At 46.8% G+C, this 26,223-nt stretch overlaps 1 protein-coding gene across 1 annotated transcript in view; it reads left to right on the top strand.

The window, feature by feature from the left end:
- Window positions 1-26,223, top strand: part of LOC135373686 (caspase-3-like) — a 253,647-nt gene that overhangs the window by 144,008 nt on the left and 83,416 nt on the right. The window contains exons 7-8 of the mRNA XM_064606770.1: window positions 9,043-9,169; window positions 9,900-10,096. Coding sequence (XP_064462840.1) covers window positions 9,043-9,169; window positions 9,900-10,096 — 324 coding nt within the window. The remainder of the gene's footprint in view (window positions 1-9,042; window positions 9,170-9,899; window positions 10,097-26,223) is intronic.

The raw sequence follows: 26,223 nt of genomic DNA, 5'->3' as shown, positions 1-26,223 counted from the left end.
GGTAAGCAAGACGTTTGACGTCCGGGGGAGCAGGCCTAAGGTTACGACGTATGAAGCCAAGTTTACGATTTGCTTCCCTTACAATGGTATGAACGTGATCTGACCAGGAAAGATTTGATGAGAAATGAAGCCCTAAATACCTGCAGTTATCAGAAGTGTTGACAACCGACTGGTCAATGTGGTATTGATACGTGAGGGGGGACCTAGAGCGAGAAAATGAAACATGGCAGCACTTGGAAGCATTTAAGGGAAGACGCCAAAAGGAACACCAGTTGGAAATTGACGCAAGGTCTTGCTGAAGGGTTATTTGATCTGAACGGGATTTAATAGCACGGTATAGTACGCAGTCATCGGCGAAAAGCCTGATGGAGGATGAGATGGAGTGCGGGAGGTCATTTATAAATATAAGAAATAGAAGAGGACCAAGAACAGAACCTTGGGGTACACCCGAATAAACAGGGAGGAAGGCCGAAGAGGAGTTGTTTACAATGGTTGTTTGAGCTCTTTTAGAAAGGTAACTCACGATCTAGCTAAAGACGTCGGAATGTAGGTTAAGGAGCGAAAGTTTGTGTACAAGACCTGAATGTGACACAGAATCAAATGCTTTTTTAAAATCAAGAAAGACTGCATCTGTTTGGACTCCACGATCCATATTGGAGAGGATATCAAAGGTGAATAGGGAGAGCTGGGTTTCGCATGAAAAGCCCTTACGAAAACCATGTTGTTGAGCAAAAAAGAAATTGTTGCCTTCGAGGTGAGACGAGATAGCTGAGTAAATTACGTGTTCGATAATTTTGCACGGAATACTAGTTAGGGAAATGGGACGATAATTGAGGGGAGATGCCCTATCGCCGCCTTTGAAAAAGGGGACGACCTTGCCCTGTCGCCAGTCGTGGGGCACGTGCCCCTGTTCAAGTGATTGCGTGAAGATGAAGGTCAGGAACATGGACGAGGGTTCTTTGGTATTTTTAAGTACCTTAGAGTTGATGGTATCAAGTCCACAAGAGTGCGATAATTTTATGTTCTCAATTATCTGAAGTATCCCGGGCTGGGAGACCACAATTTTGGGCATAGGAGTGAAAGCGCCGGTGGATGTGAGAGCACGGGGGAAACTTTGACGGTCGTCATGCGTAAACACACTGACAAACGCTTCGTTAAAGACAGTCGCACAGTCGGCGTCACACATTGCTGATCCGTCGGGGTTAGTCAGGCGGATGGGATCGCGCGCCGGTGGATTAATAATTTTCCAAAATTTGTGAGGATTATTAGATAACATAGAAGTAAGCTCCGTGGAATAAAACTTGCGCTTTGCATGGCGAATAGCCCTTATGTACTCGGTCGAACACTCGTGATATTTTGAGTACGCGGGCTCAGTACCAGTTCGTCTGGCTTGCCGGGTTCCACGTATGATTTCATTTCACTTGCGGAAATGAACCAGATGAATGTGTGTCGTATCCTATTCAAAATGTAAACAGTTACATCCTTGAATTGGAAAAGATATGCCTTCACTTTCGATATCACACGCGCACTACGTTTTCCGTGTAGTAGCACGCAGCACACCGCGAGCACGAATGGGTATCCGTCGGTACAGTTCCGGAATCTCAGGTAGGTGCGCGGTGGTTAATCTTAGACATCTTCGAATGGTTCCGACGAATGGGCTGCCGTACTTTGGTTCGAGCCATGCGGCATCGCGTCACGAGCTCGCGTGGCACAGTGGCTAGCGTGCTGGCCATGTCACGTCGTGACTGGGAGGTACCTGGGTTCAAATTGCGTTATATGATAGCAGCATACTTGTTGAGGTTTGCGCTAGCCGAAGATGTTGGAGATGTCATGACTCTAAATTTCGGGACCACAGACCGCAAAATTTAATTCCATGCAAACAAACGAAGCACTGCGCCTCACAGCTGATAATGAAGCCTGTTTACTGACTGGTAATATGAAACATCATGTTAGGAGCTCGGCCCCCATTGAACGACAAAATGTGACGTAGTCTTGTGACGTATGTGACGAGAGAGGTGCACTGGTTACTCATCTTTGCATGCAGTTATAAGGTTCACTGAGCTGGCACGAGCCTTGTACTGTAGGGTACAGACTGTACAAACTGTAGGGTACAGAAGGACCAGCAGACAAGGCTGAATGCGAAGTGTTTAATGTGGCAGCCAGGCCAACAACTGAAAGAATGGATGGTACGCGCGCTCGATAGAAATCATGCGCGTGATATGCGCCGTGACGAAACGCCCATGGCGGCGCTCGTCGTCCATTTCTGTCAGCTGCTACGTGCCCCCCCCCCCCGCTAGTGGCAGCTTGAAGCTGTCGGCCCACGTGACGTGTTTCGCGATGGGCTTCGGGCATAAAGGGGAAGGGTTGGTTGATGCCAGGACACCACGCGTTGCAGGGAAACCGCTCCAGGCTGAGGAATCAGTGGTGTAGGAGTCGACGGTTGCAATATCCATGTAGGCCGGCTTCAATCTGTCGACGGCAACCACGTCCTCGCGGCCGTTGATAGAGATGCGTGAGTTCTTGCCCTGGCGCCCGGGGACGGGTCGCAGCCGCTAATGGTCCCCGGGCATGTTTTCCGTCCAAGTACAGGGTCGCGTGCAGCGACGGGCCTCGGAGCCGTACCGCTGGTGGTACCAGCAAGGGCCGATGGGCCCGTCTTGCAGAGGCTGACGAGGTGAACGGCGTCGACAGGGGGAGCGGAACGCGGAGCGCGAACGATCGCGTCGGCGACGCCTCGGCGAAACGGGGTCTGTGGTGGAAGGACGCGATGACAGGACAGACGCTACCATGGCGGAGAGGCGTCCAAAATCTTGCGCAACTGGGCGATGGAGTCGCCAGGCGGAGAAGTTAGCCGGACTTGGGCGGATGGTGAAGACGCCGCTGGGGAAACAGCTGAAGGCAACAGCGGTGCGGCGGGCATGGCTGAGATGGACGGATGGGAAACCTCCATGATCTTGTCTGCATGATCCGCAAGCTCTTGCAATGGCAGAGTCGGCGCAGACGCTAGGATCATCTGCACGGTTGTTGGTAAGCGCTGCAGGAAGAGTTGTTTGAGGAGGCTGGCATCGAAGGACAGGGCTCGCTCGCCAAGCAGCCCCTGCATGTGTCGCAATAGTTCAGATGGACGGCGGTCGCCAAGATCTTCGGAAGACAGGAGCTCTTGGAAGCGCTTGCGTTCCGAAGCCATGGTTCGCTCGAGGACAGCGGTCTTGGGCGCGTTGTACTGGTTGGCTGCGGGTGGAGCGGAAAGGATGTCGACCACTTGGGCGGCAACGTCTTGCGGCAGTACGCTCACCACATCGCGAAATTGACCTGACACAAAAGCGCTCTGGAGTTTCCCCAATTGACAACCGCCAGGTGGCGGGAATTTCCCCCAACCGACCACGTCATTCTCAAGCCCCTTATCAGCCTCGTGGCCACATTTAGCTCTTTTGTCGAGGGATCGGAACCGGAACTGAACCCGAACCGAAAATTGAAAAAAAAGCGTTATTTCTGACGAACCCGAACCGAACCGAACCCGAACAATTTTTGTACTTGTCCTGAACCGAACCGTTCCAGTTACAGTTACCATACAGTTCCATACAGTTACCGGTTCGGGAATCGGTTCAGAGGTGAAATAATTGTACTACTGACGAACCTTTCTTTCACTCACCAGAAACGGTTATCTCACACCTTTCTCTTAATTACAAAATTACTGCCCATCAACCAGTTAAACCGGGACCGAAAAAAGTAACGGTTCGGATCCCTGGAAATGTCCCAACCGCTCACCGATATTTTTTTTTGTCTGTGTGTGTGTGGGGGGGGGGGGGGTTCTCTCTGAGCCGAACCCGAACCGAACCGATATACCTGAACCAGTTCAAGCTAATAATTTCGGTTCAGCGGAGCTAGACCCGAACCGAACCAATATAAAACCAGACCGAAAAAAATACCGGTTCCAATCCCTGCTTTTGTCCCGAAGAAGGCGGAGCTTCCGCCGTAACGTAGACATCCTCCCTAACTTTTATGATTTTTAAGTTTTAATAAACCCCTTTTTTGTTACTTCCCCTACTTTCGTCTTCTGTCTCCCATTTATTTCAACTATAATTACGTAGTCGTCCGATCCAACTTTTCGATATATATATATATATATATATATATATCTTGCCTATATATATATATATATATACATATAGCTGTTTCGGCCTTGTTGGTTGTCGGCGGTTTCGGCCGTGATGCCTCCCGTCATGGTGTCCCTGGGACACCCTGACGGGAGGCATCACGTGCCACGTGACCTTCTGACGCCATCCGCTCAAACGTTGCCTGCCTGCGTACTGCTGATGATGGCCCAACAAGGCCGAAACAGCTGTCCAGTACTGGCATGGCGACGTTTGACTTACAAACATATGCTATACGTGCAGCCAAAGAGCTCTTGCTAATTTTCTTTTCCCTTATATATATATATTTGACGGATAGGGTAGGATAAATCGCGCTTCATCGCACATGTGACACTGATATGTCTTCATTGGGCGCAACTTCGGTTCGGAGGCAATAAAAACCCCGGAATATTGCGCCATGTCAAATGTCAAGATATGGGTTCGCACTCCAACGAAGAACGAGTGGACATGATCCTGACCTTCGGGGAATCTCAGAGGAACGCATCTTTGGCTGCAACAATTTACGCCCAAAGGTTTCCCCAGAGGCGCCACCCGGATCATAACACAATATTATCCGTCTACAGAAATCTATCAACCTACGGCACCTTCGTCAAGCCCCATACGAGAGAGCCATCTGCGCGGAACGAGCAGGTCACGTCCAGTGTTCTCGAACATATGCGCGATTATCCACATGCAAGTGTCCGTTCCACAGCAGCTGCCCTTGAAGTGAGCCGAGCGACAACATGGCGCATATTGAAAAAGGCCGGTAGACGTCCTTACCATCGCCACATACATCAAGGACTCAGGCTGACTACGGCAGAAGAGCGGAATTCGCGTACTGGGCACTTGTCATGCTAGAGGACGACGAGGACTTTCTATCAGAAGTCATATGGGCTGATGAAGCGCGATTTGGGCGCGACGCAAATGTCAACACCCAGAATCGGCACTACTGGGCTTCTACTAACCCGTACTGGCTGCTGCATGGTAAGCACCAGTGGCAGTGGTCATTTAATGTGTGGTGTGGCACTCATGGTGACCGCGTCATTGGCCCATACTTTTTTGACGGGCACCCAACTTCACATAGGTACGACGGTGAAGTGCTCGGGAACGTTGTCCAAGACTACCCCGACGAAATGCCATTGTCCGACCGACACGGCGTCTGGTATCAGCACGACGGCGCCCCAGCTCATGCATCGCATGACGTCCTGCCTATGGTTAGACTCCGCTTTCGGAGACAAGTGGATAGGCGCAAGAGGTCCTGTTCCCTGGCCAGCCCGATCTCCTGACCTGACTCCTTTGGACTTTTTTTTTTCTGGGGATACATAAAGGACGGAGTGTACGACACCGATCCAGCGACGCCTGTAAACTTGAGGCGAAGGATCGAGGAATGCTGCGCACAGATAACCGTTGAGCAGCTACGAGGAACCGTGGAATCAATTGAAAAGCGGCTCCGTATCTGCCTTGCCGCGGAAGGAAGGCATTTTGAACACGTCCTGCGATTTCTGTGCCGCAATAAATCAAATTTGTGTTTTCCTAATTTTGTAGTTTGAACTTAGGAGGTTGCTTTCATTATAAGTAAAGAACGAATCTAATCTTCATTGCGGTTGCAAGCACAAGAACACATCGTGGTGGTGCATAAGGAGCGCATCGCGCTCTGCACTGTCACACCACCGTTGATACATCGTCCAACGGTCGCCTATGGACATTCAGAGAATGTGGCATTACAGAAGCGAAACCAAGTGGAGAAATGGCATGATACGCATAATTTCTCCGGCTTCGAGATAGAAAGTGAATAGAAGGTCAATATGTCAGAAGGCTTGTTATTTCATGGTACGAAAGCTCAGGACAACAACAGAATCCCCGCTTCACTCCTTTGTTTTGCTTGCTTGTTTCGTGCGTACATTATTTGTTTTGGCGATAAAAGCACGTTATCTCGACTACACGACGGCCCCATAGAGCGGACTGTGCATCAATCAGATAAACAGGAAGGAAGGTTGGCGAAGCCGGTTCTGCGGCTGTTACCTTTTCTATCAGCACTCCCTGCTGCCAAACATGCGGAAGAACACGTAATTCCGAGGCGGATATCAATCTGAAAGAACTTGTGTTTGCGGTCCTACGCGAGGAAAATATGTAAACCGAAACTAATTAATTACTCGCGAAAATAACTAGGCCCGATGATTTTTTTTTTTCTCTGAGGGGTATGTACTCAAGATCCCCAATGGTGTAGTAGATGTCGCGGTACCGTCGGCCGCGTACTTTGAAAGCTGTCATTTCTGGGTAATTGATTTTTATTTTCAGCTAATTAATGAAAGTGCGCACATCAATTTCACACTGCATGGCTGGTGGATGATATCTCAGAGATGGTAACAAAAAATAAAGTTTCCCGATAGATGGTGCCGTTCCCGAATTATCCAGCCCGGGGGTTTATCTGAGACACCCTGTACATATTCAGCGTGTAGTTTTTCTTTTCCGATACAGATTTTTCACGAAAAAAACTAAGAGCTATAGACATCCTGTTTTCACATCAATCATCTCGGGGACGCCGCACATACTTGCCCATCTGTTGCTCAGCCGTCGTATGACTTACTACGTCAAAATCGTTAATTAACCTTTTAATCATAAAAGCTACGAAGTTGTCCCAATTACGACATCTGTTTCCTTCGGACACTTGATATTGTAGGCGTTTTCAGAACAAGAATACGTTCGATAGATAGTCAGCACAAAATTCGTGAAGGAACACCATATTTTTCTTTATTTTGTTAATTGCCCATCTTCGGAGCGTCTCTCTATAGGAAATTTATTTAGGAAATCACAACTCGGTCGGCAGCTCCGTACCACAGTAACACGACGTCCCTTTGTGTGTCTGGGGTCCGCGTTTAACCATAATATATCCTGTGTGATGTGGAAGGGACCGTCACACCAGACATGCACGAAGACCCCGCGACATTAGACGAACTAGATTCGAAAGCGCAGACAAAAAGGGACAGAGAAAGACAACAACAACAACAGCATAGATGAATGGGTGATGATGATGATATGGGATGTTTCCCTGCGTTGAGTGCAGGACACTACCCCATTCCAAAAACGTTCATATCAAAGGATGACGAGGGAAGGAAATTCCTACAGTTCGTGAAGGAGGCCGGTGGCCCTCAGAAAGGAAAGAAACGCGCCAAGTGAACCGCACTGATGTCCAGGGTTACTCCATGGGCCGAGAACTTTGCAGATATTGAATGGTTGAATGGCCTCTGATCCAGCGCTTCAAGACAGAGGAAGATGAAACACATGAGCCTACTTAAAACAGTTTTCTAGACAAAGAACGGCAGCACCAGCCCCCCCCCCCCCCTAAAAAAATCATGCACAAATGCAAAACCGCCACCTGCTGCGACCTATATGTTGCGTGACCTCAAGAGGGTTATCTCTTTTTCCAAGACAGCAACGGAGGCTGGTGCACATGTTGTAAGTAGCGCTCGTGTGTTCCCTCTTTGTGTGCCCCTTGTGTCTAGATGGAGTACCAACGTGACCAACACTCTTCCGCATTATATGAAGTTTCTGCCCCCCCCCCACCAATATCACATGCAGCATGCGACTGATTACTTGGTTCAACGAAGTGTGCTACTGAAATGGAGTTCCAGGATCCCCGGTATTATTCAGGGCCTCTTTAAACAACAGCTTCTTTAGAATTGTTCAAGGCCTCTTTGGAATTACGCAACGCCCGACGCTCTTGTGTTTAAGTTTTGACATGGTGTAAACCCAAACTCTATAGGAACTGCAACATGATCATCGTCAGAAAGGATTTACAACAGAAGCAGGTGAGAATACAACCGCAGAACGGAAGCCAGCTTCCAAACTACGGCGTGAGGAACCGAGAACGAAACACGCCCGGTACAACGACCTCAGTTTATCTCAAACACTACACGAAACCCCGAACGGGAAATGACTTAAGCGAAGCTTGCCTCGCGCGGTTCCTTTCACTACTGCTGCCGCTGCACGTCTATCCAACGCAGCACGCAAGCCAGAAAACTTGAAGAACAAGTACATCACGTCCTGGCCGTGAAACGTGAGGGTGTATCCTGGAGAAGACAACGCGTCACAAGGAAGCCGTTTCAGTAGCAAACGGTTATTTTGACGAAACCCGGCATTAATAATGTGGGTTTCGGACACTGGCTCACGTTACACGACGCTGAGCAAACCCGTCTTGTTCATTACTGCTGCTGCACATCGTACTGGAATGTTGCAGTGACCAAAGGAGGCGCCGGTCAAAGGCATTCGTAGTGTTTCAGAGCTCATACACGCTCTATGCTGTTAAATTTTGAAACCGGTTCAGTCCCAACTGCGTATAACGCCGAATTCACCATGGAGACTGCAAATAAACAAACAAAAAAGAACAGAGAAAAACTACAAAGTATAAAACAAAAGCATCGTACATCTTAATCCACATCGGCGTTGGATGTAATTTTGAAGTAGCAGCAGTGACGTATTCAGATTTGACGCCCTGGTTAGACAACATTAGAACTAGTGATGTCCGTAGATAACGAGGTCGTCTATACCATTTCAGGATGTCCTTCCAACATTGGTGGCGATACGGAAATACGGAAAGTGTTCTGCCTGCTGGCATTTCGTCTTTCTCGAATTAACTCCTTGTGACATGGACTTCCGTAAGCTCCTGTCCTTGACCTGTATTGTTGTAGAGGTATTACAGTTCGCTGTTCACGCAGTTTCGGGAGTTTTAATGACGCCGTTGCCAGAAGGGTTGCGGGTCTCTGGCATTTAATGGTGTAGTACCATGTCCATATTAATTTAACGAGAATATACAATGTGATTTCAATACCCCTACAGCGAGAAAGAGAGACTGAGAACAGCGTGATCGCAACAAAGCATGACTAAACGTGGTATCTGCCTGACTTTCCAGGTTACCCATGGCGGTCACGAGAACCAAGCGTATCCTAAACCTTGTAGCCTTCATCCTGACTCTTCCAGTGTGACCACAACTCATCGTACACCTGCTGATTTATTTATCTTCTACAACAGAACACAAGGTATTTCTAACTTACTTTATACTCCGACAGTGAGAAGAGAACGAACGGGTGAAGGAAGTATACCCGAAGCGTGCATTAGGATAAAAGGCTTGTACGCAGCTTGGAATACGGTCAGATACTCAGTACTTCCATAATTATCTGTAAATATGTAGTTTTCGTAGGATGGCGTTTCAATCCCTAATCACATTCGAATTTCATCACGAAAAACGCGCTACATACTCTTTTCTTATTCTAAAGCAGAAGCCACAATCTCGATTTGCATGCAGAGAACCTTACAGAATATAAAAACACCCCACGGGCAGATTTTCTCTTTAACAACCCCCTACTTCAGGCCCCGTAAAATATAAGCACTAATACCTTGAGGCGCCTTATTTATTAGCATAATGTAATTTCTGGAAACTTCGTCCTGACGACTACGTGTTCTCAGTTCCCGCAATGTTTTCGATACTTTTTACTTCACGGTACAATAAACAGCGTAGCAAACTGGGTACACCATCCAAGGGCGACGTGTCTAATAGTATCGAGAGTCCAGATAGAGTCCAAGCGTTCCAGTTATTTCAGTAACATACACTCAGATGCGGGTTCACTTTCTTGTACTTTTCTTGACGCGCAAATACTGAGGCTCATTTTAACAAGCAGAACAGGACTGTTCCAAGTACCAAAAATTCACGCCAAAGCATTCAGAAATGCACTTCGTGCTATGATCCACATGTCGTGTGTTGCTTTATAGGTAATGATTCGCGCCGAGATCGATGCTGCGGATCCCTCTTCATTCAAACCCTGTGTCAGGTTTTGGAGAGATACTACTGTACCAGGAACTTCGAAGCTATGATGCAAACTGTCATGTTACTCCTAGCGGGCAGAAATGTGAGCCCGCTGCCGGTTATGTATTCCACATTCACGAAGAATTTACGCTTTTTGCCTCAAGTAAGTTTATTTCGATTCATCCCGCTATTTTGTTGCTCCTAGGAAGTATTTAAACAAAATGAGAAAGTATGAGCAGGGGCAATGTCTATGATCAAAGGTCGGACACCAGGGACGTGAACAAGAACGCTCTCTCCGCTGGACTGAGGTTTCTCGTTATGAACATTTGCCACTCACTCGGTTGCTTTTTAACCGTTATTTGAGAGAGGAGGTAGTCTATCTACGTCTTCACACAGCGGTAACAGTACTCGTGACCCGTCACAAACACCCTAGCAATCCTTTGCCGTGGATGTCAGAATCATTCTGCGATTCGTTCTGAGACTTTTGTACACCTGCCCGTGCAGAACTTTCTGGTATACGTTGAGATGATGATGATGATGATGATAATTTGAATTTTTTTGGCGCAGCGACAACGAAGGTCATAATGCGCCAAGCAGGTTGAGATGAACGGGGAAAAATAGTTTTAGATCCGGGTGCGCCCGCACTATCCACGGTTGTTACTTCTTCGATGTTACATTTGACACTATTGTGCAGCTAAATCGGAATAGGTTTTGTCGTCCCGCCACATATAGCCGAGGCACGTACACTGCGTTCATTTCTCTGCGGGGACCAGGGCGGACTCCTCAAGTTCCAAAAGTAAACTGATTTATTGCAGTGGGGAGTGGCCAGCCGCGAAAAGAAAGGTTGAGGGGCGCAGATCGCGGACGCGGCTACCTTGTCGTCGTCCCTGTGGACTGGGCGTCACAGAGCCCCCCTCCAAGACTCCGGCAGCAAGGATCGACCGAGGAGACGGATTTGGCCTGACGGGCAGAAACGTCTTCGGAAGGGCGAAGGGGTGGTACGGTGCGGATAATGGGGCGAGGAAGACAGTGTCAGTAAGAGAGTACTCGTCAGAGTACAGTGTCAGTAACAGAGGGCTCGGCGAAGGCGGGTTTCAGTCTGACAATGCTGACGGTGTCGGGCTTGCCGTTGGTGCACCAAGATGGTGAAAAATTTCTCGGAACGACGGGAACGTGTTCAAAAAATGGCTCCCTGGACCGATTTTCCTACGGCGGCACGGCGCAGGAACACTTGTGTGCTCAACAGCTGGGGCACGTATGGCGCCAGGTGGAACTGGCGCAAGTGATGAACCGCGGGGGCCGCAGAAGACCTTGCGGAGCTCGGACAGGTGACTCCTTGGGTCGAGGGCTGGATCAAGAGAGGGCTCGAACAAATCGGCCGGGAGACGCAAGGTCGTGAAATACACGAGCTCTGCGAAACTGCATCCCGTGTCGGGCTGCAGCGGGGCGCGAATTCCCAGGAATGGGCAGAACAGCGGTCCACTGGGATGGATTTTTGCGCCATAATGACAGCCTTGAGCTGGCGGTGGAACCGTTCAACTAGTTCCTTAGAAGACGGACGGTAAGCAGTTGTCTGGATGAGGTTGGTGCCTAGCAGCTTCAAGAAAGACGTGAAATGGCTCGCCTCGAACTGTGGGCCACAGTCGGTAGTGACGGTGGAGGGTGACACTGAACCGGGAAACGCAAATGGATATGAAAGTTGAGGCTACAGTGGCAGTAATCGAGTCAAACATAGGGGCCGCTTCAGGCCAACGCGTAAATCTGTCGATGGCATTCAAAAGGTATCGACGCCCAGAATAGAGTGGCAATGGGCCAGCTATGTCGAGGTGCACGTTGTTGAATCTGGCGAAAACGTCCAAGGGGTGCGGATGTGTGGCGGGTAACGTTCGTGTGCTGGCATGCTGAGCTGGCTGAAACCCAGACACGAATATCCGCGTGCATCTTCGGCAGATGAAACGTGCACTGAAGAGACGCTGGGTGGCCCAGACTGCAGGGTGGGACCGACTGTGAAGCGACTCGAAGACTGCGTGCGTAACTAGAGAGGAACGTTGGACCGACTGTGAAGCGACTCGAAGACTGCGTGCGTAACTAGAGAGGAACGTTGGACCTCGGTGTTGTGTTGGCTGTGTCGCAGCACCGTGTGAAGCGCGATCCGGGTAGCAAATGGTCTTCAAGCCGCCGCGAAGTGGAGTTAGGCCGACGGAAGGCAACACGAACCGAGCCGAGCAACACGAACATACAAAACGAAGATCAAATCTCAGCTTCGTTGGCTGTGTTCGTGTTTTTCGTGTGGCGCATGCTCAGACTTGTTCGCCATGGCTTTGCGTTTGGAACTTCATCATGCCGAATAAAATTCGAACACCACCAGTCTTCGTAATCGCAAAATGGCGAAGGTGAGTTGCGGACCATCGGCCATGCACGCAGTGCAGGAGGGAGCAGCCAGGGTACGTGCTCATCACAGATCCTCACACCACCGAAACGTGAAAAATATTCGATTCTGACCAAACGCTGTCACAAGACCGGCAAAACTGGCCATGAAAAACCAAAAAGTAATCTCTCGGTCCAGAAGATATGGCAAAAATTTGCATTATTGATGCACTTTGATGCGAAATATGTCACAACGTAAAATCATGCGTTTATGTGCACCATAGAACCCTTCTGATCGGAGCCCAAACCAAGACCAAAAGTGCTCTTTCAACACAGAGATACGAAACAATACCAAGAAAAAACAATATGCATGTGCATGAAATCGGTGTTCTAATCATAACCTCTCACCTTGGCTTTCTTTGGGTTCGACTTCATTTGGTTGTCATGACTTTTCACACTGTCACGTTTCGCTTGGGACTTAAATCATATCGACATGTCCAGAACTCTGGTCATATCATTCTTTCTGAAAATGTCCTGTATCTTAGCAACTCGACCCAAATGGTTTACTAGTAATTCGTCATAGTGTAAGGCACATGCTCTGGTTCCAATTGCTGTTTTGCTCTCGTAATGCAGTTATCTTAGGCGAGCCCAGCTAATTCGCTATGATATGATGCTTGCACACCACTGGCTAAAGAATTGGCTACATACAAGGAACATTGGCTACTATTGGCTACATTCCGTAGGCGTGTTGGCGACTTTTGAAGATTTTGACCTGTCAACTTTAGGTAAGACCACGGACTTTTGGCCCCCTTGGACGTGACTGGACTTATCCGTGTGAATGCGACGCACGCAATCAAACTGGTTTATGGGATTGTTTTCTTCCGCAGATTTGCTCGAACTACTCACAATCGTATAATCCAGATAATAAATTGACATTGAAATTGCTGTGGGCGCTGAGCTCGTGTTTCGTAGGCCTATTTCATTCCTGAATTTCTGCGAATCTTTCTTCCATACGAGCTCGATTGCATAAACTTAATGAAACACTGTGCGAAAGTTGGTAACTTTTCTTTCGAAGTTTCTGAAGTTTAAAAACTTGGGAACTACGAAGCAAGTTTCCTTCTAGAAAGTACACCTTCTTTCACTTAACAATAGGTATGCATGACCACAGTGGTAAACATTAGATATGATAAGCTTGACATTGGCAACATGGCCCCGAGCCTGGGAAAAGGACAAAAGACAAAACACGAAAATGAACAACAAACCTGAAGCTGAGGGACATTTTGGCAACGTCAAGTATACACCAGCTCGCTTTCACTTTAAAGTGCTACTCCGGACTCAGAAAACAGCGGTTATTTTAATTAGTCAATGAAAAAAGGCGCTTCAAGGATTCTATACGCGAAATTTCAATCCTGTTTACGACGCTGTGCATTTCTGTCAATTTTTTAAAAGCTGCTGAGCTTCCACAAGTTTCGATGACGCAAAGAGCGAGTTACGTAATCATATTGAATTAAAAACAATTAAAAACCCCCAGTGCTGGGTAGGACAAGGACAGAGGATAAAAGGACAAGGACCGGCACTGAACTGCAACCAAGTGAAGTTTATTTTTTTTCGAGCAAACCAGTGACACCCCTCTCACCCCGCAAAAACCGACCAAAAGAGAGCGCTATACACTAGAAACAAGTTCTTCCAAATCTGCTTGCCTATCTGTTGTTTCGTGCGTTGATAAATTCTTCTATTTTCTTGGTGAAATCAATGGATGCCATACTAACACAATTATCCCCTTCCTCTCGAATGTACCTAGCCTCCTGATAAAGAAGCTTCCCTCTTCCATGCCCGTGAAAAAGAATTTGCGTTCCGCGATAATCTGGGGGTTGTTTTTTGCAACCATCGCAATCTTTTACGTGATCTTTTAAAGTTGAATATTGGGAGCTCGCCCTGGCATGCTCCTGCAACCTGACGTTGACGCATCGCTGCGTTTGCCCAATGTAAAATTTCTTGCAACCTAAAGGAATTTTGTACACGACATTCCGTTTGCAACCGGTGAACCTAGTTTTGTGTTTTATTGTACATTCCGGTTCTTCTGGATTATTGACTTTCCTGGGAAGTGATGCCAGCGCGCCCCTTTTCCTGAAAACCACGTTGACCCCATACTTTCTCCCTAGCTTTTTCAACCTGTGTGACGCAGTATGCACATATGGGATCACCGCGAAATTCTTCTCTAATTCTGTTTCTTTGGTTTTTCTTTGAACGACCTCCGTCATGACACGATTACATAATCGTAAAGTATAATATCGGGATACCCTGACTTCTCAAACCTGAATATCTGCTGACGGACGCTCTTCATGACCTCATGACAACAGGAGCTGTCTAACGTCCTTCTTATAGCATTTTTTATGATGCTGTTTTTTACTGTTTTTGAATGGCAAGACTCATACGGCAAAACAGACTTTTCCGTTCTTTGCTGGTATCTCCAACAGAAATGGGAATCCGACCTTCTAATGTACAAATCCAAGAACTGTAGTTCCGTCCCGTTATTCCACTCAACCGTGAAACACATGGGTGCTCCGATTTGTCTTATTGTGTGATTCGTGATATTGTGTAAATCGGAGCACCCATGTGTTTCACGGTTGAGTGGAATAACGGGACGGAACTACAGTTCTTGGATTCGTACATTAGAAGGTCGGATTCCCATTTCTTTTGGAGATACCAGCAAAGAACGGAAAAGCCTGTTTTGCCGTATGAGTCTTGCCATTCAAAAACAGTAAAAAACAGCATCATAAAAAATGCTATAAGAAGGGCGTTAGACAGCTCCTGTTGTCATGAGGTCATGAAGAGCGTCCGTCAGCAGATATTCAGGTTTGAGAAGTCAGGGTATCCCGATATTATACTTTACGATTATGTAATCGTGTCATGACGGAGGTCGTTCAAAGAAAAACCAAAGAAACAGAATTAGAGAAGAATTTCGCGGTGATCCCATATGTGCATACTGCGTCACACAGGTTGAAAAAGCTAGGGAGAAAGTATGGGGTCAACGTGGTTTTCAGGAAAGGGGGCGCGCTGGCATCACTTCCCAGGAAAGTCAATAATCCAGAAGAACCGGAATGTACAATAAAACACAAAACTAGGTTCACCGGTTGCAAACGGAATGTCGTGTACAAAATTCCTTTAGGTTGCAAGAAATTTTACATTGGGCAAACGCAGCGATGCGTCAACGTCAGGTTGCAGGAGCATGCCTGGGCGAGCTCCCAATATTCAACTTTAAAAGATCACGTAAAAGATTGCGATGGTTGCAAAAAACAACCCCCAGATTTTCGCGGAACGCAAATTCTTTTTCACGGGCATGGAAGAGGGAAGCTTCTTTATCAGGAGGCTAGGTACATTCGAGAGGAAGGGGATAATTGTGTTAGTATGGCATCCATTGATTTCACCAAGAAAATAGAAGAATTTATCAACGTACGAAACAACAGATAGGCAAGCAGATTCGGAAGAACTTGTTTCTAGTGTATAGCGCTCTCTTTTGGTCGGTTTTTGCGGGGTGAGAGGGGTGTCACTGGTTTGCTCGAAAAAAAATAAACTTCACTTGGTTGCAGTTCAGTGCCGGTCCTTGTCCTTTTATCCTCTGCCCTTGTCCTACCCAGCACTGGGGGTTTTTAATTGTTTTTAATTCAATATGAACCAACCAGCCCAAACGCTTACTCTATTACGTAATCATAAGCCCACAAAGTGCAATACTGTGACGTTTTGGAGAGGGCAGACGCGTCCTATCAAGGACGCCGGCGTCCGGGGACGCTCACGTGGTGGAGAATGCATGTCAGCCTCATCGAAGGAGGGGAAAATGGGAGAGATGTCTTCATCCTCCTTTGTGTTTTCTCCAGGGTCGGAGCGGTCGGATTGTATGTCACGTGGGGCTCACCTAAGGGACTACAAAATTGCGGCCCCCGGAAGACGCGAAGGGCAACAACGTTGCCAAATGAAAGCCGGACGCTTCGTCGGAGCCTAACATGACGTCAGAGGTCTCAAAAATAAAAATCAATTTTCTCTGGCTTTGGCTGTCACGTAGAGCCGAAATATTTCGCAGGAATATAAAGTGCGACAAGAAGATTTCAGTAACACAACTTTGGTAGGATTCTGAAGACACGAGATGTAGTCCAAAGTGGCACTCTAATTCCACGTTGAATATTTAGCGTCTCGCGAAGGAAACATTTAATAGAAGGGGTGGCTGTGTTCCCGACTAGTTTCCCACACGCTTATCATTGTCTGTGTGTCAATAATAATTGTGTGTACCGTATACGCACGATAGGTCTAGCACTACGGTCTTGTCCTAACTTCAAATTCTGTAAAGTATGCCTCAAAGCAATGATCGCAAATTTATACACTCATATTCAGCCACTAGAATATTAAAAGTTATCAAAGACACAGGCCGAAGTGCACCCCCCCCCCCCCCCAGTGCAGGCTATTCCACTATTCCTCTACTTTTAGAGACCTGGCAGGCCTGTTGAGTGCCATACATGTTCCATGACGAAAAATTCACGCACTTTCGCATCCACGTTCGAATAAGTGACAGTGATAGCCCTGTGGTCCACGTGCTAGAGTACGCATCGTTCAGTACTTGCGCGCGCCACGTCGTTCAAAAACCACAACCTATCGCAAACAACACGAACATTTCCAAACGCGTTCTTCAGAAACTTCTCCACAAAGTTCATGTTTGTGAGTGCAGTGCGTCAGTCGACGTGACGCGCACTTGCTTCAAGTACACACGTCTTGAGGGACCGTTTACGCCTCTTAGCCACGGACGGCTTCGTGCTCGCGTACTCGATCATTCTCCCTTCTGCATCTCTTGGCTTCGGATTCGCGTTACTTAACTTTCGGATCTTATCAGGCTCGTCTCATCGCAACCGCTTTGCATTCACTCACTGTGGGGTCATGTTGTCCTCTTGCAGCCAATGCGCACTGGCCTTCTTGTTTTGCCGATGTTCTACGCCGTTGTGGTGCTACAGTGGCGCGTCGAACTCTGAACTGCCTACTTGAATAATTGGGGGTTTACGTCGCGAGACAACTGAGATCATGAGCGACACCACAGCGATCGATCTGATACACTGACAGCGCAGGCACGCCGCACGGCTGCCGCTTTTTCTTTTCATCTGCTCTCCGATTTGCAGTGCCTAATAAAATGTTACGGACCACGACACCGTGAACCTCATAAAGGTTCTCTAATACACCTATCGTTGTAAAATTACGAAGGCGTGGTAAAGCTTTGTTCAGCTTAGAGCCAGTGCTGTACTGATCAAATGCATTGGGTTACTCTTGACTGGCACAATCGTATTCGTAAGAAAGCAGAAGAGCCTAAGAGAAGGTTACTGGTAGAGGGCGTTTCTGCTGCTGAAGTGGATGTTGCATTTCACATCGCAATGTTTCTGCCCAAATGTGCGGGCAATAAGAAAAAAAAAAACTATGGGGCAGCGCGTTAGAAAATAGCGACAGAGGGTACAAGGCATCCCTGTCCTTCACAAAGATAAAGATCAATGACGAACTATTCGTAATGAGCGGCGACCGCCATAAGCGAGCACCTTTGGGATCTGAGCGGACAAGAAGCCGCTTAAACTGACAATCACAAATGCAACAGAAATATAAAATAACTGAATGTGAACACTCAAATCATGCTTAACAAGGTAACTGATATCTAAGTCTGATTGCTAAACCATGATCCCGACATTGTGGTTATAACGAAAACATGACTACACGACAATGTCGAGACAATATCGGCCACAGGAGATCCCAGAATAATACCGCCTCCGTACAACATTGTTCGGTGTGACCGAAGTGGTAGAGGAGGTGGTGTGTCCAACTTCCAGCTTGAGTGGATTGCTGTAACCTCGTTTGTCCCACATGTTATTATCGGTGCAGTTTGCTGCCCTGCAGGAAGTGATCTCCGTCCTCCAAACCTTTGCGGCGCATCTAAACTTGTATATAAAACATCGTTCCGTCCTTATTGCTGGAGATTTCGACCTCCCGGAAATTGGTTGGAATATCTTTGTTCCTACCGACCGCAGCCATTTCAAAGAGTGAGCTTACCTTTGAGCATCATAATCTGGTTCAAGTGGTGCAGGCTATACTCGTCTGCATCATAATGGAGCTTCTTTCATCATATTAAAGTGATACACGAGCTGTCAGTGAGCCGAACCTCAATGTGAACCGTGGACAGCAAGTAAAAAAAAAAGATTTTTCTCGTGCACAAGATGAAAGTGTAGTTGATTATTAGAGTTATCCTTTAATTTATTCCTTGACATGGCTCGATCGTGCTTTGTAGATGACGTATGGGTAGCCTTTGTTAACGTTGTGTATACGTGTTTAAATCTCTACGTCCCAAAACGTACCAAGAAAGTAATAGGCCTTAATCCGTGGGTGAATAGGTGCATTATTCACACACACACACACACAAAAATAATAAGGAGGTTACGCAAGAAATCCAAGCGAGACCTAAATGTAAAAGCAATTACTTTGACTCTTTCAAAACAACTAAGGAAGGATATACGGACAGCCAGGTGGAACTTCGTTAACGAAACCCATGAAACATGACCAGCCCGGTTTTGGAGGTACGTGTCTCCTAAAATAAACGGAATAGAAAATAATCGTGTTATTCACACTGTCATTGAAGAGCCCTCGGGACTAACAGCGGAAAAGAATCGTTATTTGGGCTCTGTTATCACTGTGGATAACGGTGCAGTTCCGCCATTCGATTATCAGTGCACAGACACTATAGCAAACAATAATAGCTACCGAAGGAGTATTAAACTTACTTCTTAACCTATATGAGACTTCTTAACTTGTATATTAGAAAAAGGCCATCGGCGTGATGAAATCCCGTCTGTTTTCTAACTATATGCTGAGTGCTGCAGCGACAATCCAAGCGTGATATTGAAGATGTCTATTGCGTCGGGACCAGTTCCCGAACAGTGGAAGATAGCTAAAGTTATATAAATCACCAAAAAGGGGCACATTCAACTTTCGACTAGTATATTTGCCTTGTACCTGCAGTAAAATGTTGGTACATATGGTTAGCAAATGCCTAGTTTCATTGCTTCAGGAGCATTTTTTTTCACTTCTTTCCAGTACGTATTTAGAAAGGGCATTTCCACAGTCACTCGACTCGTTGAGGGTATTCATAGTTTCTTCTATATCTGTAAATACCCAGGGGCACACAGGTGTAGTCCTTCTGAATTTATCTCGGGCGTTCAAAACAGTGTCTCATGCAAAACTAATGCATAAATTGGAAGCCATGTTTCCGACTGCGGATCTATTAGAGTGGCTGCGCCCCTACCTCACGAATACGAAACAATTTGTGCAAATCAATGGCTGCAATTCTCCAGTCAAGAAGGTTACATCTAGTGTGCCTCAGGGCTCTGTGTTTGGACTGCTTTTTGTTTATATATCTTTATCAACGATATCTGTAAAGACCTCCCTGTTGGGCGTCGGTTGCTTGCAGATGTTGTAGCTGCATGTTGTATTCCGATTTCCAAAATTCGTATGATCACGAGGAATTGAATCAGTCTCTTCAGCATGTAGTCACTTGTTGCGAATCGCGAAAAATAGAGCTAAACGTCTAGCAATGTGTGTGTGCATATAACAAGAAGCAAAACAATACAGAACTGCAACTACAGTGAATTCGTTTATGAACCGTGGTGTCATTATTTGTAATGATTCACAAGGGAAACAACACTTCACAACATTGACTATGTTACGCGTATTGCCTTTGGGAGGTTATGTTATTATAGCCTCTGGCATCTAAGATGGCGTCCCGGCTCACGATGTGTCCCCACCCTAGCTCTCGTCCGTTCCGGCTTGCACAACCGCAGGGTACGAGCTCCTTCATGGTAAAGACGCCTTTACCCATCGCCTTTACCCCTACATCGCCTTTACACATCGCCTTTACCCCCTTATTAGGGGTCCTGTAGTATGCTATATTGTTTTCCCGCTCAATTGATTGAGCGCCTTTGAGAATGTGAGGGACCCCGCAGTGATTTGTTTTGATCGCTGTGAGAATTCTGATTCAGAGGGCGTAGTGGCTATACAGCTGTTACAATGGAGCAGGTAGCACACATGATGGGTTGCTGAAAGCTCCAAGGTTTACTTTATTTTACTAATTTATCAACTAACTAACTGAACCGAGAAGTCGTAGCGTTGCGACGTCGGACCCCAACGTGCATGTTGTGCGGCGGGAGCTTTAATCAACTCAGCCATGCGAGTGCCGGATGATCAGTGTGGTTCACAAATTTCACACCACCGAAATACATGTCGAACTTATTCAGAGCGAACATGATAGCTATGCACACTTTCTCTGTTACGATATAGTTTCGTTCAATATACCTTAGTTTATGGCTTCCAAATGCTACACACCGAAGTATCTAACTGAACCGAGAAGTCGTAGCGTTGCGACGTCGGACCCCAACGTGCAAGTTGTGCGGCGGGATCTTTAATCAACTCAGCCATGCGAGTGCTGGATGATCAGTGTGGTTCGCAAATTTCACACCACCGAAATACATGTCGAACTTATTCAGAGCGAACATGATAGCTATGCACACTTTCTCTGTTACGATATAGTTTCGTTCAATATACCTTAGTTTATGGCTTCCAAATGCTACACACCGAAGCATCTAACTGAACCGAGAAGTCGTAGCGTTGCGACGTCGGACCCCAACGTGCAAGTTGTGCGGCGGGATCTTTAATCAACTCAGCCATGCGAGTGCTGGATGATCAGTGTGGTCCGCAAATTTCACACCACCGAAATACATGTCGAACTTATTCAGAGCGAACATGATAGCTATGCACACTTTCTCTGTTACGATATAGTTTCGTTCAATATACCTTAGTTTATGGCTTCCAAATGCTACACACCGAAGTATCTAACTGAACCGAGAAGTCGTAGCGTTGCGACGTCGGACCCCAACGTGCAAGTTGTGCGGCGGGATCTTTAATCAACTCAGCCATGCGAGTGCTGGATGATCAGTGTGGTTCGCAAATTTCACACCACCGAAATACATGTCGAACTTATTCAGAGCGAACATGATAGCTATGCACACTTTCTCTGTTACGATATAGTTTCGTTCAATATACCTTAGTTTATGGCTTCCAAATGCTACACACCGAAGTATCTAACTGAACCGAGAAGTCGTAGCGTTGCGACGTCGGACCCCAACGTGCACGTTGTGCGGCGGGATCTTTAATCAACTCAGCCATGCGAGTGCTGGATGATCAGTGTGGTTCGCAAATTTCACACCACCGAAATACATGTCGAACTTATTCAGAGCGAACATGATAGCTATGCACACTTTCTCTATTACGATATAGTTTCGTTCAATATACCTTAGTTTATGGCTTCCAAATGCTACACACCGAAGTATCTAACTGAACCGAGAAGTCGTAGCGTTGCGACGTCGGACCCCAACGTGCACGTTGTGCGGCGGGATCTTTAATCAACTCAGCCATGCGAGTGCTGGATGATCAGTGTGGTTCGCAAATTTCACACCACCGAAATACATGTCGAACTTATTCAGAGCGAACATGATAGCTATGCACACTTTCTCTGTTACGATATAGTTTCGTTCAATATACCTTAGTTTATGGCTTCCAAATGCTACACACCGAAGTATCTAACTGAACCGAGAAGTCGTAGCGTTGCGACGTCGGACCCCAACGTGCACGTTGTGCGGCGGGATCTTTAATCAACTCAGCCATGCGAGTGCTGGATGATCAGTGTGGTTCGCAAATTTCACACCACCGAAATACATGTCGAACTTATTCAGAGCGAACATGATAGCTATGCACACTTTCTCTGTTACGATATAGTTTCGTTCAATATACCTTAGTTTATGGCTTCCAAATGCTACACACCGAAGTATCTAACTGAACCGAGAAGTCGTAGCGTTGCGACGTCGGACCCCAACGTGCAAGTTGTGCGGCGGGATCTTTAATCAACTCAGCCATGCGAGTGCTGGATGATCAGTGTGGTTCGCAAATTTCACACCACCGAAATACATGTCGAACTTATTCAGAGCGAACATGATAGCTATGCACACTTTCTCTGTTACGATATAGTTTCGTTCAATATACCTTAGTTTATGGCTTCCAAATGCTACACACCGAAGTATCTAGCTGAACCGAGAAGTCGTAGCGTTGCGACGTCGGACCCCAACGTGCAAGTTGTGCGGCGGGATCTTTAATCAACTCAGCCATGCGAGTGCTGGATGATCAGTGTGGTTCGCAAATTTCACACCACCGAAATACATGTCGAACTTATTCAGAGCGAACATGATAGCTATGCACACTTTCTCTGTTACGATATAGTTTCGTTCAATATACCTTAGTTTATGGCTTCCAAATGCTACACACCGAAGTATCTAACTGAACCGAGAAGTCATAGCGTTGCGACGTCGGACCCCAACGTGCAAGTTGTGCGGCGGGATCTTTAATCAACTCAGCCATGCGAGTGCTGGATGATCAGTGTGGTTCGCAAATTTCACACCACCGAAATACATGTCGAACTTATTCAGAGCGAACATGATAGCTATGCACACTTTCTCTGTTACGATATAGTTTCGTTCAATATACCTTAGTTTATGGCTTCCAAATGCTACACACCGAAGTATCTAACTGAACCGAGAAGTCGTAGCGTTGCGACGTCGGACCCCAACGTGCAAGTTGTGCGGCGGGATCTTTAATCAACTCAGCCATGCGAGTGCTGAATGATCAGTGTGGTTCGCAAATTTCACACCACCGAAATACATGTCGAACTTATTCAGAGCGAACATGATAGCTATGCACACTTTCTCTGTTACGATATAGTTTCGTTCAATATACCTTAGTTTATGGCTTCCAAATGCTACACACCGAAGTATCTAACTGAACCGAGAAGTCGTAGCGTTGCGACGTCGGACCCCAACGTGCAAGTTGTGCGGCGGGATCTTTAATCAACTCAGCCATGCGAGTGCTGGATGATCAGTGTGGTTCGCAAATTTCACACCACCGAAATACATGTCGAACTTATTCAGAGCGAACATGATAGCTATGCACACTTTCTCTGTTACGATATAGTTTCGTTCAATATACCTTAGTTTATGGCTTCCAAATGCTACACACCGAAGTATCTAACTGAACCGAGAAGTCGTAGCGTTGCGACGTCGGACCCCAACGTGCAAGTTGTGCGGCGGGATCTTTAATCAACTCAGCCATGCGAGTGCTGGATGATCAGTGTGGTTCGCAAATTTCACACCACCGAAATACATGTCGAACTTATTCAGAGCGAACATGATAGCTATGCACACTTTCTCTGTTACGATATAGTTTCGTTCAATATACCTTAGTTTATGGCTTCCAAATGCTACACACCGAAGTATCTAACTGAACCGAGAAGTCGTAGCGTTGCGACGTCGGACCCCAACGTGCAAGTTGTGCGGCGGGATCTTTAATCAACTCAGCCATGCGAGTGCCGGATGATCAGTGTGGTTCGCAAATTTCGCACTACCGAAATACATGTCGAACTTATTCAGAGCAAACATGATAGCTATGCACACTTTCTCTGTTACGATATAGTTTCGTTCAATATACCTTAGTTTATGGCTTCGAAATGCTACACACCGAAGTATCTAACTGAACCGAGAAGTCGTAGCGTTGCGACGTCGGACCCCAACGTGCAAGTTGTGCGGCGGGATCTTTAATCAACTCAGCCATGCGAGTGCCGGATGATCAGTGTGGTTCGCAAATTTCACACTACCGAAATACATGTCGAACTTATTCAGAGCGAACATGATAGCTATGCACACTTTCTCTGTTACGATATAGTTTCGTTCAATATACCTTAGTTTATGGCTTCCAAATGCTACACACCGAAGTATCTAACTGAACCGAGAAGTCGTAGCGTTGCGACGTCGGACCCCAACGTGCAAGTTGTGCGGCGGGATCTTTAATCAACTCAGCCATGCGAGTGCCGGATGATCAGTGTGGTTCGCAAATTTCACACTACCGAAATACATGTCGAACTTATTCAGAGCGAACATGATAGCTATGCACACTTTCTCTGTTACGATATAGTTTCGTTCAATATACCTTAGTTTATGGCTTCCAAATGCTACACACCGAAGTATCTAACTGAACCGAGAAGTCGTAGCGTTGCGACGTCGGACCCCAACGTGCAAGTTGTGCGGCGGGATCTTTAATCAACTCAGCCATGCGAGTGCCGGATGATCAGTTTGGTTCGCAAATTTCACACTACTGAAATACATGTCGAACTTTTTCAGAGCGAACATGATAGCTACGCACTCTTTCTCTGTTACGATATAGTTTCGTTCAATATACCTTAGTTTATGGCTTCCAAATGCTACACACCGAAGTATCTAACTGAACCGAGAAGTCGTAGCGTTGCGACGTCGGACCCCAACGTGCAAGTTGTGCTGCGGGATCTTTAATCAACTCAGCCATGCGAGTGCCGGATGATCAGTCTGGTTCGCAAATTTCACACTACTGAAATACATGTCGAACTTTTTCAGAGCGAACATGATAGCTACGCACTCTTTCTCTGTTACGATATAGTTTCGTTCAATATACCTTAGTTTATGGCTTCCAAATGCTACAGGCCTCGGTGGCTCAGTCGGTAGCGTGTTCGCCTTCTGATCCCGAGATCGCGGGTTCGAACCCGGCCGAGGACGCCAGCAACTTGGTGGCAGGGTACAAGTTGCTTAGACACGCCGTCTTCCGCGAGGGACGTTAAATACGGGGTGCCGTGTGATGAGCTTTCATCGCACGTTAAAGAACCCTCAGGTGGGCAAAAGCAATCCACAGACCGACCGCTGTGGCGTCGCTCATGATCTCAGTTGTCTCGCGACGTAAACCCCCAATTATTATCCAAATGCTACACACCGAAGTATCTAACTGAACCGAGAAGTCGTAGCGCTGCGACGTCGGACCCCAACGTGCAAGTTGTGCTGCGGGATCTTTAATCAACTCAGCCATGCGAGTGCCGGATGATCAGTCTGGTTCGCAAATTTCACACTACTGAAATACATGTCGAACTTTTTCAGAGCGAACATGATAGCTACGCACTCTTTCTCTGTTACGATATAGTTTCGTTCAATATACCTTAGTTTATGGCTTCCAAATGCTACACACCGAAGTATCTAACTGAACCGAGAAGTCGTAGCGTTGCGACGTCGGACCCCAACGTGCAAGTTGTGCGGCGGGATCTTTAATCAACTCAGCCATGCGAGTGCCGGATGATCAGTGTGGTTCGCAAATTTCACACTACTGAAATACATGTCGAACTTTTTCAGAGCGAACATGATAGCTACGCACTCTTTCTCTGTTACGATATAGTTTCGTTCAATATACCTTAGTTTATGGCTTCCAAATGCTACACACCGAAGTATCTAACTGAACCGAGAAGTCGTAGCGTTGCGACGTCGGACCCCAACGTGCAAGTTGTGCTGCGGGACCTTTAATCAACTCAGCCATGCGAGTGCCGGATGATCAGTCTGGTTCGCAAATTTCACACTACTGAAATACATGTCGAACTTTTTCAGAGCGAACATGATAGCTACGCACTCTTTCTCTGTTACGATATAGTTTCGTTCAATATACCTTAGTTTATGGCTTCCAAATGCTACACACCGAAGTATCTAACTGAACCGAGAAGTCGTAGCGTTGCGACGTCGGACCCCAACGTGCAAGTTGTGCTGCGGGACCTTTAATCAACTCAGCCATGCGAGTGCCGGATGATCAGTCTGGTTCGCAAATTTCACACTACTGAAATACATGTCGAACTTTTTCAGAGCGAACATGATAGCTACGCACTCTTTCTCTGTTACGATATAGTTTCGTTCAATATACCTTAGTTTATGGCTTCCAAATGCTACACACCGAAGTATCTAACTGAAC

This window comes from Ornithodoros turicata, unplaced genomic scaffold (assembly GCF_037126465.1).
Source record: "Ornithodoros turicata isolate Travis unplaced genomic scaffold, ASM3712646v1 Chromosome29, whole genome shotgun sequence".
Lineage (NCBI taxonomy): Eukaryota > Metazoa > Arthropoda > Arachnida > Ixodida > Argasidae > Ornithodoros > Ornithodoros turicata.
Note: the sequence above shows the minus strand (reverse complement) of the source record. Positions and strands in the feature narration are given on the sequence as shown.